This window comes from Syngnathus typhle, linkage group LG14 (genome assembly GCF_033458585.1).
Source record: "Syngnathus typhle isolate RoL2023-S1 ecotype Sweden linkage group LG14, RoL_Styp_1.0, whole genome shotgun sequence".
NCBI classification, from domain to species: domain Eukaryota; kingdom Metazoa; phylum Chordata; class Actinopteri; order Syngnathiformes; family Syngnathidae; genus Syngnathus; species Syngnathus typhle.
Window position 1 is genome coordinate 6261919 of NC_083751.1, and position 18515 is coordinate 6280433.

General features: G+C 41.6%; 1 protein-coding gene across 1 annotated transcript; it reads left to right on the forward strand.

Annotated features, from left to right (window-relative positions):
- The first annotated feature begins 26 nt into the window (after positions 1–26).
- On the forward strand, positions 27–18515 carry cers1 (ceramide synthase 1). The gene is made up of 8 exons (XM_061297183.1): positions 27–146; positions 841–1086; positions 12314–12473; positions 13969–14149; positions 14214–14375; positions 14559–14694; positions 15025–15209; positions 15823–18515. Exons 2-8 carry the CDS (start codon positions 850–852, stop codon positions 15863–15865), a joined length of 1104 nt encoding a protein of 367 aa, XP_061153167.1. The 5' UTR covers positions 27–146; positions 841–849; the 3' UTR covers positions 15866–18515.

Genomic DNA, 18515 nt, shown 5'->3' on the forward strand with positions numbered 1-18515 from the left:
CTGTGTATATACAGCATGGAGATAAAAGGTCTACGTCACGAGCCTCTGCCTCCACCCTGAGTTTTTTTATTACCTCCTTTTTTTGCATAAACGTGGCTGTCGCCCTTCAAGCGTCGTACATCAACCGTGATGCTTCACATTTTAAGGTCAGCCATCGACGGTTAAGCTGGGCTTCTCCTATTTATTTGTCTTTAAATTTAAAAGATCCGTCTTGGCGGAATAACGGGCAAGGGTTGAGACGTGACGTAGCTGCTTGAACGCCACAATAGTCGCGTGTTGTCTCGGCCACACCGCTACGATTTATGGAGCTCACTTGAAATTTATTTAGCGATCGGAGTGACTTAGCCGGCTCGGGATCCACTGCCAATGCCAGTCTCTCTGCTGTGGAGTCATTTGAAGTTAGCTTGACAGCTAACCAGCTACACGCCGCGCTTTTGCCGGTGAATTGGCCGCGTGCGCAGCGGAATGATGATGACGATGGTGATGGTGAGAGGAAACATGCACGCTGTGCTCCATGGCTCCCGTTAACATCTTTACAATGATTGTCGCTCGTGTTTTTGCGGAGACCCTGTAAGAAATTATCACGGGCGAAGAATGAGCGCGCACATGCTGTAAAATATGGACAACAAAGAATAAGGTGACCGGACCGAGACAGCGGGGTGTCAGATCAAGCTTTTTTTATTTATTTATTTTAAGACAGCTAGCAAGCTTGTTAGTGGATTAGCCGCACGGCCCGGACTCGAGAGGGATCTCTTCGTCCCTCATTTGGAGTACCCACCCCCCTTTTCCCCAGTGCTTTTTGTTATTTTTGTATTTTTGTTCTTTTCCCCCGCTCCGAAGCGCCGCGCTATGACGGGCGCTCACACCGGGGATGTCGAGCCCATGCCGGGATACTTGGAGCTCGTCAGCCGAGCCTCTCACGTCATGCTGAAATCGTGGAGAGACTGTAGCCAGTGTGGGCTGGAGCTCACAACACGGACTCTCCTTGATCACGCATACATCACCTGGACCGAGATTGCCCTATTCTTCTTTTGCGCCTTTTTGTGGACGCAAATCAGGCGAGGGCTGACAGAATGTCTGTTCAAGGTAAGTGAGACACATGCACGACCTCCAACCCCCACACACCCCCATTCCGCAGCATCCATAATTGAGTTATTAATTGCTCCCCATAGGCAAGAAAGACTCAACAGGTGTGAGCAGAGAGGAGAGCAAGTGTTGGCTGGAAATAATACAAAAGGATGTGCTCACAGTTACAAAATGACAATAGGAAGTGTGCACGTCAACCCCCAAAAGCAGGCCTTGCAAATGCAATCACATTGAAGACTCTTTTGGTGTGCATGGTTCATAGCATCTATTCAGCCAATCAGCTAGGATAGGCTTTAGCTCACCCACAATCACCCTAATGAAAAAAAAAAACACTATAGGAACTGGATGAACGGATTGTGTTGGTGTACCTAATAAAGTGTCCACTGAGTGTATTGGCCATATGGTCAGAAGCAAAGGTCTGGTTGATCTGCTTCTGTTCAAATTAATCCTCCCACTTGTAAATTATGGATCCTCTGGTGTGATTGTGTCCGGTGCTGTCATGGTGATGAGTTTTTAGATGTTATCACCCTTAACATTAAGTTAATCAATAGCTGACCAATTACTTTGCATCGGTTAGCACATTTATGTTATTGATCATAAATCTTCGAAGTTATTATGCAAATAATCTTTTTCTCTGATTTTTATAAATGTTCTGTGCAATCGGAACTCAAGTCATCAGAGAATAAATGGAATGTTTTTAAACAAGAATCCGAATGCTAACAGTATTTTTCAATTGGTTGGTCTATTGGTCAGTCCACATATGTGGGTGTTATTTTTACAAATATTTTTACACCTAAAGTGTTGAAAATAATAGTAATGTTAATAGCTGAAAAGAAACTTGCCATTTGGGGGGTCTCCAGATAAGTCAGTGAAATGTAGGTCAATGTTTCCTATAGTGTTTAGGTTAGCTGACCTAGCACCGGTCTATTCGAAGGCCCAGCCCTAGATTTCACACATTTAAATTGATCTTATTTATAGCACGCGCAACACTATTTTACAGCCGTGGTTGTTTTTTTAAGTGCTCCATAGATAAATAAAGTTAGCATTATCAGTCAACGTCTATTTTCGGCTAACACACCCGCCACACGGCATGCACAAATAAGTTTTCAAATGGATTATCTGTAAAACCATGAAAATGCATTACCACGAAGCAGAAATGTTGCATCACACTTAAGAACATTCTCAATTTCGCAATTTCACTCACTGACTGCTTTTAAGCGGTGTGGGGGTTTTTTTGCCATTGAGTTGGCGCCCCTGTTGAGGTCAGGTGCTTAAGGATATGCGCACTTGGGTAAAAGGGCTCGACGGCTGCTTCTCTTGCCAAAAAAAAACCCCTCCAGATGTGACCAGAGAAAGCCGTGACTGAGGCCTGTTTTACATTTTATGTGCATCCATAAAGGATGCAGAACAATGTTTGTAGGAATGAATCATTGTGCTTTTCATTATGTCGGGCATGCCTAATATGCAGGATTGGCTCTGTGTTAGTATGTGCGCTTGAGGCTAAAATATTGCTGTGAGGTTCTGGAAGTCTGCGGTGGATTGTCAGATGAATCCAACCACACTTAAATTGACGCTGGGCTGAAGGAACACGGTTATTGTTTGATTAAAACCTTATTAAGTCACTTTTATTAACATGTCAGTCATGATTAAATGATATAAGTACAGAATCTCCATGAGCTGTGATTCTAGGGAAATAGTTGAGCCCGCTTTTGGCCAGAATTAAGTGTTTCTGTCAGTGGGCAAAATTGGTAATCAATTAACTGGGAAATATTAAATGTGCCGTTATAAAGACTTCAGTAATGGGATCTCAAAGAGTGACAGAACAATTGTGGCACTCTCGTCTTTCTATTATGAAATGCCTGTGAGACCGAATCTCCTTGAAGACTTAAATTAACAGTCAATTCATAAATTGTTAAAAGGTCTTTGTGAATATGGATCTATGCATTGTAAGATGACATCATTATTATTTTGCATGAAATCCTGAGATGTTGCATCCAAGTAGTGCACTTCATTTGGGATCAATTGGATCAATAATGTTGTTTAACTCACTTATCTTTGTACACTGCACCTGCGGCTGACCAATAAGATAAAGTAATCTCGTGGTTTGCTGTCATGCATGTGGGTTCTCTTCAGTTTCTCCTTTTGTCATGTGAAAAGGAACCGAAGCGAGACAAACTAATTTGAACTATTGACCCTTAATTTACCAATTTCTGTGTACACGTCAAAATGTGGGCATGGTTGTGACTGCTACCCTGAGTAAGTTGCATCCCAAAGACACAAGCCCGGTGGGGTACCAGTTGCACCCTAGAGGCAAATTGGCTTCCACTACCCAATCAAATATAGATGTCAATCTATAAATGATTCAGTATTACTGTAAGCACACTCCCTCAAACCCAAATACGGACAACCCCTAGGGTTTGACTTTTACAGATGGTTTGTGGTTCTAAAGCCTAAACTAAGCAAACAGTAAGCCGCTAAGCCACTTTTGAGCTGGTGTCACTGGGTTCAAATTGGATGCTGATACTTTGATATACTATGTGATTCTTTTTATGATTTTTTTCATACCATAGAATCTTGGGAGTTGGACAGGGGTGTGTAGACTTTTGCAACCACTGATTTCCACTGTATTTCCTAATCGCCTGTGAATGAAAGCATTGAGAGAGGATATTTGTTCACACGGAAGCACGGCCAGAAGAGGGAAGAGAGAGTAGAGAGCGGAAGGAACAGAGGCCAGAAGTAAGACCCGCTCGCTGAGTCAGCAGACAACGGCCAATCATTAACACAATAGCGTGCATACTCAGACCATCCCGTGTTGGTGGTCCAAGAATCACTTGATCATCATGCAACTTTCATCACGGGCAGGCTAGCACATTCTTAACGCATGGAGTGACACCCAAAGCACGCGTGGGTCGAAATCTATCAGCAGCAGCAGTACGGCAGTTAATAACCGCTCTCATAAATATCAGCCAAGACTCGCACACGTGTTGTTGTACACTGAACTGCAAACTCTGCAGTGCGCTTTGCCAGCGCCGCAGCGCTTATCTCCCCGAGCAGAGCCCAACAGCAACGAACATGCATCCCTGGACCTCAAAGTGAAAGCGGCCTCAGGTTGAGCAAGTTTCCTCGACCGCAAGATACACGATCCACCTTTGTCGTCCGACTCATTGATATTGCATTAGAGCCGCAAGGAGAAACCTGACTCTTGAATTGCGGTCAGGGAAAGTGCTTGTCCGTTAGGCCAAAAGTGCTCACTCAGGTGGACGTCTTGGAATTCCGACCCTTGAATGAAGTTCAGCTATTGTTAGTTGCATGTATTGCCAGTGATACTGTCATTTAATTCCATCAACCTAAACAGCACGTGACATGCGATCCTTGTCCGACAGTATATCCGCCGTCGGGTGTCGACTTCATCTCCTCTCTTTGAATTGTATCCATATGGGATCTTCTATAGATGTGTATAGACTTCCTATCAATTGATTGGAACCACAGAGGGCAATGGCGATGTCATTCAAATGATAGAAATAAAATAGCTGAATTAGATTTGGAAGTCCAATAATGAAAATGTTTCCATGTGAATGCATCTTTTGTTGCAACAGCGTTTATTTTTATTTTTTGGATGCTTCAGCGTATCTTCCATCCTTTAATTTTCTGTAGCGCTTGTCCTCATTAGTGTTGAAAGTGAGTTGGAGTCTATCCCAGGGGTGGGCAAACTACGGCCCGCGGGCCACATCCGGCCCACGGGACCGTTTAATCCGGCCCGCCAACCCTGAACAAATTGTATTATTAAACTTTTTTTTTTTGGTCGTTTTGCCTGCAATGACTGCGTTTTCCCAGTAGATGGCGAAGCGCTCGCCTGCGCATTTACTACCGGAAGCCGTGTCAGAAAGCTCGGTGCACACTCACAAGTGCGTGTACGTAGTAGTACGGACTTGGCGCACTCTCGCTCTATTCGTATCAGTCCCGAATTTAGAGCGTGGGCTTTGACGACAGCATTCTTATAATTCGCGCGCTGAGCTTTCAGATGCAGTTTTGCGCTAAAGCCACCCACAAACCTTCCCCTGGAATCCTTCCATTAAAATGAGTGGCCCGAAAAAAAGAAGTGAGTGCCGAATGTTAAAAAAGAGTGGCCAATTTGGCTCGACGTACGCGACGTGACGTTCAGCCACATCAACATCAACCCGTCACAGATCAAGGTAAACGGACCAACACCTCGGATCTCGCCTAAGAATTGCCACAACAAATTTTACTCCAGACTATGACGCACTAGCAAAAAAGGGAGACCAACAACACTGTTCCCACTGAAAATGAACGGGAGGCTCTCAAGTTTATTGTAAAAAAATGCATTTTGAATATGATTTGTACGTACACATAGCAGGGATTGAAACTAGCGACCATTCTCATTTTCAAACAATACAGGATGCTCAAGGACATTGATGCACCACCTATTTGCGACTAATCTTAACCTGTAAAGTTCTTAAGGCTTACTGTAAGGAGGTGTTTCCCGTTTCCTCACCTCTGTTACCAGGTGTTTGCGAGTTAAAACTCTGCTCTGATTTTCAGATACCCCTCACCGTGTTGCTGTTTTGGTTACTTTATTTGGATGTATGCTTTCACCGATTCTTCAAGATGATATATTTGGTCAGAATGTTTGCCGTTTGATGTGATCTCATAAGATAAACATCTTTCATTAATCTGACCTGCAGGCACTGAAGTGATGGAGATTGTTATTCATAATAACAGTGTCGTATTTTATGAGAATCACTGATAGCAGTTTTTTAGTGAATTATTATTTTTTTAATGCTGTTAATAAATGCATTTGTTTTCAAAAAAATTGTTTGGAATATCCATGCTTTACTACCTACTAAAGGCCAAGATCTTTTATGCAATGACCTTTACAGGTCGCTTATATGACTTCACACAACGCCTACGTCCATCTGCTCCTGGTCCGGCCCTCCGGTCCAAATTTAGAACCCAGTTCGGCCCGCGAGTCAAAAAGTTTGCCCACCCCTGGTCTATCCCATCTGATTTTGGACTAGGGCTGAACAAAATAGAAAAATATTCCAATTGTGTTCTACTTCCCTCCTCAATATTGTGATTTAATATGATTCTTTTTTTTTTTAAATAAACACAATAACAAATTTATTATACAGACGTTTTGGTTTCATAGATTAGTCATAAAGTTAGTTTAGGCTAGGCTAGGTTAGTCATAAGATGAATTGTTCCACTTTAGCTAAGAAAACGCAACTGCCAACCCCAAACTGTAGCTTCTTCCCGAAAGCTGTTATAAAATTCCCGTAGCTGCGTTGTCACTCTCGTTTGCGATGCACATCAACAAACAACAAACAGCTCTTACGGCCCACTTACCGAGTGAGCACCACCTACTCAGCACTTAACAGTAAACAGTGAGCAAGCGACGAGCTGGCTGGCTCAAGTGCCAGAGTGTTGCTTCGTTGATGAGGAGGGGAAAAAAAATAAATCTTTTAGCAGATGGCTAGAAACACCGATGTTTATTGTACAACAGGCGTTTTAAAATCTGCCTTGGTATCTTTGCGAATCCAATTCAACAAGCAGGTGTTTGAATAAAAGAAAGAACCAAGGAGAAGTGACTGCAGGCTTGCCAACGTGGTGAATCACGAAGCAGCCATATTTTCCCCCCTCCACAATGCAGTCTCATGAATCACCATTGTTTGCTGACTGTAATGGTCCCGCACTCTTTTGGGCAGCTGGAATACGCCATGCGGCCTTGACCATCCCAGAGTTCCTGTGGCTAGCCGCTAACTGATTTTCCCTTTCTGTTGCCCTTATTTAACCCTACCCACTACAAGTTTGCAATCGGGCCACTCCACTACTGCAGCAGTCAGTGGAATTTCAACTTCATTCTGCCTCCGTGTATTATGATTTATTTTACAGATTTACATGAATATTTTGATGGATTTTTAGATTGAGTCATTTGTCCCCTCACTTGAGGTAACTATAGTTTTCTATTCACGTTATAGCTCCATTTTTAGCATTTATTGTTAGTAGGAAATTGTCCAAAAGGTCAAGGGTCAAGGATTTTCTCTAATTTGGGAAAATTAGCAACCTATTGAGTTATTTTTTTCCCAAAATAAATGTTAAATGTATTTTATACTAAAGCCAATAAAGGTGTATTGGATTTCGCTACATATAATTATTTCAAGAAAATTAGATTAAATATAAACCTGCGAGCAAATTACTTATCCTGAATCAACAACTTTTTCTGCTAGTTGCAGCCAAGCAGTGCACTCTATTTATCTCCATCTCTTCAGGATGCGATACATCAACAATCCACACAATCAACAGAATTTTTAATCCACTAATTGAGTCCATAGCCATCTGTATGTCATGCATTATTCAATATGTGTTATCCCGCACGATACTAGAAAATAGTTACATTGATTGAACACTACATTTAATGTCGGAAAAATCAAGAACAACAGGCAGTGAAGGTCAAGTATTAGTTTACTGTTCATTACGGTGCTTATTTTTTTAATCACATTGAAATTATATCGTGCACACGCAACAGCAGCTTCGGATTTTTCACACTTATCTCTGGAGGGCCTTTCTTTTAATTCACACACTGATGTGAAAATAAGGCAGCATGACAGGGCAATTTCTTTTTATAATTGCTACGTAAGAGAGGCGTCGGACTAGTTGCAATGTGACAGCTACTGTATATAATCATCAACCTGTGTAAATCTTGTCCAGCTAATAGAGAAGCGAGGTTGTTGGAAACACACACGTGACACACACACACACACATTTGCACACAGCTGTAGTGTCATGTGACCTCCCTCCTAAGCAGCGTTAATAGCATTAGCGCTGGCCAGGGACCCAATCTGCTTGGACGCTAACAGCCATCCATTTAGATTCTCACATGAGTGGCCTTTCTCTAATTGGAACAGCTTGACAAGTGTTTCATGGCCAATACTGAACAAAACATTTTCATTTTGATAGCAAAACTAGTGCCATAATAATAGAATGGGCAAACTCTATGAAATTCAGAACTGTGACAGGTGGACGCGCTAACCACTAGCCGTTGTGACATTCATTAACTCCATTAAAAAAACGCGCCACAATGTACAGTACATTTGACCCACTTTAAAGTGTGTTCTTCAGAGAGCTTTGTTGTTCTTGAATGACTCCATTGTCGGTTGAAGACACACACTAATGCCTCTTTTCTCCCCAAGCTATCTGAGGCACGACCACTGCATTATGAATGACGGGCCGTATGTCTCGCTAATAGGCTAGCGAGTCGTTTAAAAACGAGTCGGGAATGACGTAAATGTTACTTTAAATGAAGGGTTCAATTCAATGATTGTGCACAGTTTGTTCCTTTCTACATTTGTCATACCAATTAAGGGATTATATATTTAAGTTCTAAAATTAATGAAGCGCACATGATTGTACTACATTAGCACCCAGACACACATGACTCAATTGTCAATATTGAATTAGTTCTTCCATTTTACAATGCAAGAGTTGAAACTATTACCGTAATTTTCGGACTATAAGTCGCGTTTTTTTTCATCGTTTGGGTGGGGTTAGGGTTATACTCAGGAGCGACTTATATACATATATATGTTTGGTTTTTTTTTTCACTTTTTTGGGCATTTTATGGCTGGTGCGACTTATACTCCGGTGCGACTTATAGTCCGAAAACTACGGTATATACTATTATCGGGCCCTTCAGATCAGGGGATGCTTTGAGAATAATTGTCCATTTGTTTTGTATATGTGAAGCCCTTTGAGACTGCTTGTGATTTAGGGCTATGTAAATAGACTTGACTTGACTTGACTTGATATATAAAGTTGCGGCATTACATAGGATTGAGAAACTTGAGAGAGTAAATTAATTCAGGAAGTAAGTCCTACACAAGCCTGGCTTCCAAAAACTTGACACTACATGATGAGAAAAAGCAGTTAGGTTCCTCTTCCACTCTATTTTGGCGCTGACCTCTGACAGTTGTGTAGCCAAAATGCAGCTGAGTCAGCCGTGTCTGATATCCCATAAGGCGTGTTGATTCTATTCCACAAGATGGACACTGTTGAATGATTTTCCTTTTTTACATTGTTTTCACAATTTAAAAACATTCTCATGTGTCTTAATTAGGGTTTAGCGATTTAAAAATATATATTTAATGGGCGAGGTTGTGTCGTGACAGAAGTTCCTTAACTAAATCAACACAAAGTGTATTTAAATCAACCTTGTGTTTGATAATCACCATTTTGGTAGTGTTGTAGCGGCCCCCTCTGAGAAATGTGAGTTTTCTTGGCAGGATGGGACTTGGCAGAAAGGCAACACGTTTGATCCCGGGTTAGGCCAGCTTCATTTAGTCGTCCTCATTACTTTGTGCATGAAGAGGCTCTTGGCTGTTTGATGGAATGGAAACGTGTCCGTGCTGTTGAGTCTATTTTTCCAAAGGATCCCACTTTATTCCCATCCATTGAAACAAGCGTTCTCCGTTTCGACCGACTGAGCTGTGCATTTAAACGAACCCACATGTTTGATTACCTCATGTTTCCTCGTCTGTTTTTACCTCTACATTTTTCACCAACATGATCATCATCGTGAGGTCATTCATGCGGGTCCAATTGTTTAGTCTCATAAAAAAAAAAGAAAAAAAAAAGCAACTGGCCCATCTTGAGATGCTCAACGGACCGCTGCAACTTAGTGGCTCCAGTGAGCATAGAAGATGTGGATGATTTAACTTAAATGACCCAGAGAGCGTAGCGTGTGTTTGAGAAGCAAAAGATCACAATTACTGATTTTTTTTCCATCATCACATTTTATTCATGCACCTTTGTTATTGTTTTATTTCTTGTTAGGCTTTTCCCTTTACCTTGAAGAGGAAGGTGAGGAAAGAGTTAATGGTGCTGAACTATCATTATTCTTATGGTCCAGCTCAGGAACGGCGCCAACATTTCTTACTCCAGTCATTATCTCTCCATCCATTCTGTTAAATGCTTTCCCCCCGCAAAGAGCATCCATTTGTCACTGCATTCAATGTGAAATGAATACCAAAAGAGAAAGCAAAATAATACTTAAAATACTATTAATGAATTAGAATTGCTCCTCCTTGTGACATGCACAAGGTGAAGCAACACAAACTAAGTGTGCAGTTTCAACCTCACAATACATGCAGTTCTCTTTCATCACTTCATTTGCTAATCTTTGTTTGAATTTTGGACATGTGATGACAGCCAAGGGCAAATTCAGGTCAAACCCTTTGATTGCACTCTACAAAGAAAACAAAACGGAAACAAATAGAACAGGAAACGTCCTTCTAGCCAAAATGCAGTTTCATGATAAAATAAATAAGTCAAACTGACTTATGGGTTGACTTTATCTGCTTATGCAAAAGACCAATGAAGTCCGTCCATACTCTATCATCTCTCATCACTTCCACTTTCTGTAAGAACATAGAAGGTTCAGTAATTAGAGCAGCCGCATGCCAGCAGAGAACGAAAGGAAATGACAAAGAATGAGGAAGAAGTGGAAGCATGAGCCAAGGGAACCACTTGTCATTAGGTCTCCACACGAAACTCACATTTTTTTCTCTTCGGTTTCCTCCTCTTCAAAAAAAATCCAATATAATTAATAATGCATCAGATATATTGCTGAATGTTGGTGAGCAAAGCTATGGAGGCCTAGCTTCCCTGTCTATTGGTTGAATAGTGTCAGATGAAGATTAATGTTATTTTTTATATATATAATCTTCTTCATCATCCTCTTTAGAGCTCCCTCTGTGACACTTGAGTACCGAGTCCAAATCTAGTCAAGTCTTTTCAGAGGTTTTAGCCAAGCAAGTCCCAAAATCATAAAATTGCTGACCTAAGTCTGACTCAAGTTGAGTCCCCTCACCTGGTTGATAGAGTTCAAGAAGGACTGTTTAATGAAATCCAATGAGTGTTGACAGGTCAAAGGTCCGATCATGGCCACTTATCTGACACAGGTCCAGTGGGATTATCTCAGTGTCCTTCATCCACTGTCATAAATGGCACTTGTTTAGCAGCGTTGTCGTGGTGAGCGCGTAAAAGACTCCAGGTCAAGGTGTTAAATAAGTTGATAAAATGTTTTACATAATAATATAGTTCATAGTATCTATCGTAATACATATACATTTATTGTGTTTAAAAAAAATGGGAGGAAACCTTTGACCTCGTATTAAATAGCAATATTGAGGGGAGGAAATAAAAAATGGCAATTTATTTGTGTTTCAGCACCGGCTTCAGAGAGCATGCTGGGTTTTGTGTCGGGGGGGTTTGGAGCGATGTAGAGCACGACTGAGGGGGCATGCTGACAGCTGGCTTCTATAAATAAATGTCACAGGCAGAGGGGGGCAGACTAAGAGGGAAGAAGGAACCCTGGAGTTGGGCTGAGAGTGAAGGAGGGGGGGGGGGGCTGACAGATGTGCTCAAGTCTTCCGTCCGCTTGCTTCCGAAGCAGGCATGCCAATGAGTCACGTGCTCTCTGCATGCTATTTTTTTTTCTTACATTTTTCGAGTCACGTTTGTCACAACCGCACAAGTCAAAGAATGTCGCAAACAGGCCTGTCGGCTTCCTTTCTCGTCTTACTTCACACTTGCGGGGTCACGCAACCGCCAAATGTATCGTAGTTCATATTGTTCGTTTATTTGTAGAATTTTGAAATGAAATCGTCAAACTGACAACACACCCAGACGTTCCATTTCATCTTTCGTAATTGAATGTGACGTGAATAGCGGAATCCTTTGATTGGGACCTTCAGAGGATGCATGGTCTTTGTTCGGGTGTAATCAGAGCCTTATCAAATGAATCATATCCTGTTGACTTTTTTGCCAACAACTAAAGCAGATGGACTGAGGCATGAGCCAGCTGGAATATTATACAAAACGGGCTTTGAGTTAAAACACTCAATAAACATCCTGACTTTTACGCTGTCACACTCTGAGTGAGCTTTCGTCATCTACGCGGGCATCGTTGTGGAGTTCTCCGGAAAGAAAATCTACAGGGGAGGTTGTAATGTTGGTAAGTGGGAAGCAGGTCACTGTCCCCGCCAGCGAGGAGGTGGTGCCTTTCTATCACGCTACATCAGGATGTCAGCAGGCCTCGCCTCCACTTCCTCTATGTCTGCTTCTCAGTGAGACACGTGGCTTCAAAAATGGCCAAATGTGCAATCATTACTTCAGTGTTGATGTTAAAAACTGTGTCTGATGTTCTCTGCAGCCTCTGGCACAGTGGTGCAGCTTGCTGCCCAAAGATGCCGCCAAGATGCCGGAGAGCGCGTGGAAGCTGGTCTTCTACACCATGTCGTGGTCCTACACCACCTACCTGCTCTTCTTCACCTCCTACCCCTTTTTCGACAACCCACCGTCTGTCTTCTACAGTAAGTCGAGAAGTCTTTTGAGAACTGTATTGACATTGCTGCAGTAAAATCGGAACCTAAATTGAAGCGACTAAACGGATTGTTCTCGGCGCTCTAGTATCGGATCTCTTTAGACTCCAAAGGTGTTTCTAGTGAAGAGTGAAACTCAGTTTAGAGTTGCACAGAGAGAATGCATATTTAATCGCAATGTTACTGAGCCCCGTCCGTCTCTTACGTAAGTGCTCGAGGTAGCAAAGTCAAGACAGTTTTCCAGTATTTGACTAGCATGAAAAAAAATATATCTCAGCGGCAACATCATTTCCATCTTTTGCCCGGGAGCAGTATTGGTGGGCCGCATAAACAGGGGGCCTGTGGGCGGCCAGCCGTCCGTCTGCCCCCGACAGGTTGCTGAGATAAGGAGCTGCAGACGTTTTGTGTGGATGAAACAGCAGCAAGTAGCCTGGCCTGTTGCCACTTTGCTGCCTTCGTATACAAATAAGACCATTCTGCCTGTACATTATTAAATTAGGACTGCTTTGTGTGAAATTTACGAGTACTGCGCCCATAGGTGGATTGAGAGACAAAGGTCAGTTAAATTTCAAGCACAATGGCCAGACTTCACCTCAACGGGTTTCCCCCATGGTAACACAGTTAATCAAATTTTAATCGTGATTTTATTTACCGTATTTTCTGGACTGTAAGGCGCACCTAAAAACCTCAAATTCTCTCAAAAGCCGACCGTGCGCCTTATAGTCCGGTGCGCCTTATATGGACCAAATTCCTAAATTTAAACTGGCCCGAAGCATTGTGTCATGAAATCGATCATAAGTGGCCTGCTAAAGACGATGAATCAAAAAGACTATGGATCATTATTTTGTGATTATAAAGTAATTTGTTGCATCTGAAGTTGAAATAAGAAATCAAATAAATATATAAAATGGAGCATGATTTGATTTGGATTAAAAATCTGACATGATGCATTCATAGTGCGCCTTATAGTCCGGTGCGCCTTATATAAGGACACAATTTTAAAATGCGCCATTCATTGAAGGTGCGCCTTATAGTCCGGAAAATACGGTAATAGTAATTTGAATGTTATGCTAAAGTTGACTGAATTAAACTATTGTTTGTTTTTTTTTCATAATAAACATTCGTACCACATGTACGTCATTTCCAATGCTGGTATGCGGGAGATTTGCCATCAATGCACTCGAAGCGCGCTGATCGTATTACCTCTCCTCGTGTCCATTGTAGTTAGCAGATGTTGAGCTAGTGTGACAACCTCCGCCGCAGTGTTCACAGTGGGCAGAGCTGCTTGTCGGGATTCCACCTAAATCCCTTTTTATTACGCCGATGTGATTGAAATCACTCTCTCGGGGCGCAGAGATTACGTGACGGTAATATCTGTTGGCAGTATCGACCAAAACACACAAGTGTGTATCCATACATCCATTTCCGGTTGCGGGTAAGCTGGAGCTAGCTTCAGACTTTGATGCCTCCTCTTCCATTTTTCCAGACTGGAAGAGTGGAATGCCGGTGCCTATCGACATTGCCATTGCCTACCTGATCCAGGGCAGCTTCTACGGTCACTCCATCTATGCCACCGTCTACATGGACGCCTGGAGGAAGGACTCTGCTGTCATGGTGGTGCATCACATCATCACCTTGGCGCTTATCTGCTTCTCCTATGCCTTCAGGTAGTGTTTTGTTGCCATGTGCAAGTCACAACTGTGGGCTACAAAATGTTGTGAATGTTGCTAGGTACCACAATGTGGGCATCCTGGTGTTGTTCTTGCATGACATCAACGACATCCAGCTGGAGTTCACCAAGCTCAACATCTACCTGAAATCCAGAGGAGGCGGCTATTTCCTGCTGAACGACGTGCTCGCCAATATGGGCTCGGTTAGCTTCAGTATCACATGGTAGGTATCTAACAAGTTTGGGTTCAACCTACAATGTCATCGTGGATATTGGAGTTATTGCTAATATGCTAACAGTTGGCATTTTACACTTTTCCCTGCAATACCATCACAGGATAATTTGGTCTAAATTTGTAGGGAATCAATCATATCGTTTGTTTAATTCCAGACCTCTTTGTCCCTCAGGTTCTGGTTCCGCCTGTACTGGTTTCCCCTGAAAGTACTGTATGCCACCTGCGTGTCAGTCCCCAACATTCCATTCTACTTCTTCTTCAACACTCTGCTCCTCGCTTTGTTGCTCATGAACATCTACTGGTTCTTGGTAAGAGCACACACAAATACCTACGGTCCTTAAATGGAAATCTGTGATTTATAAAGTCAGAGTTTTTAGTTTACGGCACGTCGTACCCTTGTCTGTATTAAAATGATTCACACTTGGCAAGACACTTTACAGCAGCACATGAACACACTCACTCAAAAGCTGTTGTCGACCACAGCTCACACCAAGGCACTCACACCCGGACTGGCAAACATCACACGCCACTCGACCAGGCACAACACAGACACTACATTACAACTAGTATAACAAAATGTTCCCCAATGGCAGGTGGCCCTGGAAATAATTTGAGTCTCTTTATTTTCCCACCACCAGTTCATCGTCATCTTCGTAGTGAAAGTGCTGAAGGTGAAGGAGGTGAATGACGTCCGGGAGTACGAGGAGGAGGAAGGCGCCAATGCAGCAGCGGGCCTGCTCCGAAAGCCTCAGGCGGCGGCCATGAATCACGGCGGTGATCACCGCGATGATGATGATGCTGGACATCACAACTCTGACGAGGGGTGAGTCGATACTTTGCACCTCTTAGGAAACACATGCACTTCTATTGTATGTATCGTATTTTGGATGAATTATGGATGAGCAGGAAATGAGTATTAGAAAAGAAGAACGACAAAAGGTATTCGACATACGTTACACATGTGTGTCCAGGTTCATCTGCTCAAAAGTCAAATGTGGACCTTGACCTCAAAATAACAGTCATACAATCTGTACATGATAACTTGGTGAGCTTTAAACTGGAAAAAAAAAATGTGTGCGTCTATTCTGTTATCACAATATATATCATACTTTGACTCCATTATCTTCTACCTTTGACTTTTGCACTCAAAAGTAAAATTGTGAGCTGTTACTGCGGTACAATGGTGGTGTTTTATTTTCAAAGAAGTTCAATCTGTACAGTGACACGGTTCGTAATGTTTGTCATTAAGTTGATATTTATAGCCTTGAAATTTCCGCACAAATTTGTCACTGCTGTTAGCATCTCGGCTACGTTTCACAAAGCGTCGATAATTTTGTCATCAAGATTATTAAATCGACTTCTCCTTTTATCTGGAAGGCCCTGACTCTCCGATATCATCTTTTTACCAACTCTCTTCCTCTACTCTATGCCGACAGGAAGCACGTTCAGAACGGCATCGCCAAGGAGAAGCATTTATGAACAGAGCTGCGGCGCCCCCACCAGGAAGGAGGAACACCACCGCCTCCCAATACACATGCACACACAAAACATTTTAAAGTATTTCCATGTTGTTTTTATTCAAGCACTGTGAATGTTATCTCGTTGAAGCAGTGAGAAACACACTGTAGGAGGTGTCACATGTATCCCCTTCCCCTCATCTAATTCCTCGCTTATTGATTTCACGCTCATCACACAGGTCCGCCGTGGCCTCCATTAGCGACATTAGTAGTGTGTGAGAGTGGTGAATGAACGGCGAGCGAATGGATGCAGCTTGTTCTTTTTACAACACTTCACCTCAATTTAACTTGTTAAACCCCCCCCCATTCCCCTCTCTCCATCAATGTGTGTGTGCATGTGTGTGTGTTGCACTGATATGAAGGCCAACAAGCTGACTGCTGCTTTAATGACGGCAACTAGCTGGAAGTGATTGACTTGTTTTTTTTTTAATCGTTTAATTTTTTTCGTGTGTGTGTGAAAGGACCCACAGAAGAACTGAAATTATTTAAGAAAACAAAAAGTATGCACACGTATTCAGGAACGCATGACATTGGAATGATTTTGGGAACATGTAATGGTTTTGTTTTTATAACTAACGCGGGATCTTCTCGCTATGTAATCCGAATTTTTCTTTGGAAAGGAATGAAAGCTCCTGCATGCGATTTGCACACAATACAGAGTAGGAAGGGAAGAAAAAAAAAAAAGGTGCGTCAGTACCTCCGACCTTGTCGATCAACTTTGGGCTCTTGTTTTGAAAACTCAGCATGTTTGTAGTGCTGGAACGGGGCACACACTTTGTTGTCATCTTACCTTGTCTCCATCATTCCCACGTACGCTACTCAAAACGTTTGGGCGGTATTCGGCTTCTAGGTAAAATCTTAAATGTGAATTTTACTATCCCAATGTCCAGCTAGAGAAAAGCAAATGACCTGTAGAACCTGTAGAGGTTCTCATGCATTTTAAGTTCAACCCAAAATTTTACCCGAAAGCCAAATATCTCCCAAATTATGGGTGAATAGTGTATGTCAGTGTTTTAGTATTTTTTTGGGGGGGGGGGATATTTGAACTGCTGCTGTTTAATTTCTCTCTTTTTTTCCCCTCTGAGCACACTGTTCTTATTCTATTATTTTATTGTATTGTATTATTCTTTCCTGTCTTTTGTTGGACAGTCTGATGTAATCAGATACAAGAGGACCAGAAAAAGCTGACTTTTTTTTTTTTGTTCTCTCGAATTCACTGTCTAGATACACAACCACCATGTCACCTCATCCATTTCTCAAGTTGACACTACTGTGTCATATTCTGTAACTGACATGTCAGCTTCTCAGGCTGCTGTGTTAGAAATATGTGAGGCATCTTGTGGCAGTATTAGCTTATACATATTTTTTGGTTTTGTTTTGTGCATGTAATTAATTCAACTAGTAAAACAGTTAACAACTCCTTGAAGGAATTAGCCCAGGAAGTGACATAACTACTTGAAATGATTGATTACAGGATTTTTTTTTATAATTATTATTTTTGTTCCTATACAGTCGATACATTCAATCAAGTGAAAGTGGTTGTGAGAGTCCAAAACACTTCATGTTCGTCCACTAAGTCGAGATATGCGGCACAGAAAATGGTTGACTGGAAGGAAAAGGCGAATAATGTATTCGGTACCCGAGCAGCGGTGATTTTTCTCTTTTGTTTGACTCCAACTGATTGAAATCAAAGCTTTGATTGTGCCAAAATGTCCACTTGTAATAATGACTAATCAGAAATGGGAAGGTTGCATGTCAGGCTGAAAGCCATGCAAGGTCTTTGTTGTTTTACTAAAAAAAGAAAATAATTGCACTGTAATTTATGAGCATTTTTAATGTTTTTTAGTTAGATCGATAGCAGAAAAGGGAAGGGTGAATTAGGGTATTTTTAAGAGCCTTTTATGATGTTGGGATGAAATATTGTATTTTAATCATTCATTTTTGGATGACTGATACACAGACCATGGAAAACTTAATTGCCCGCAATGCAACCACTTCCTCTTTTATAGAGCATTCTAATTTGTTTTTGGTTTATTCCCTAAAATAAAAAGGTGTCAAGTAAGAAAAAAAAAAAGGTATTTTGTCATTTATTTTGCAAAGATCATTATTTGGGTGCACCAATGACTAATAAATTGTAATTAAAGTGCTGAAATACTACCTTCATTTAAATATCCAATTCTGGCTTTAAAGCCTGATTTGGTAGTATACTCTAAAATGCTTAATATTAAAAAGAAAAAGTTCATATCACTATGTACCTTTTCATCTCGATTTCTTTTGGTTTAGTCAGTAGAAAAACAACACGTTATTTCATTTATTTTTTTAATCACTTTTTTTCCTTTTTTGCAAAGATAATTATTCAAGTTCCACCAATGTTCAATAAATTAATTGTCATGAAAGTGGGGCTTTTGATTTGTGAAAGAACAAGTCATGCAGAAATAAACACGCAAAAAAAAAAACCACACATGTAGATCACAGTTTAAAAAAAAAAAATCTCAAGATTTAGCTTTTCAGCAGCCAGCGGTGCATTTAAGACTAAAACCCCAGCCTCCCACTTTGTGTGCTTGTGCCCACTTTCCACATGTGAACTTCGAAGTTAGCCGCAATCAGCAAAA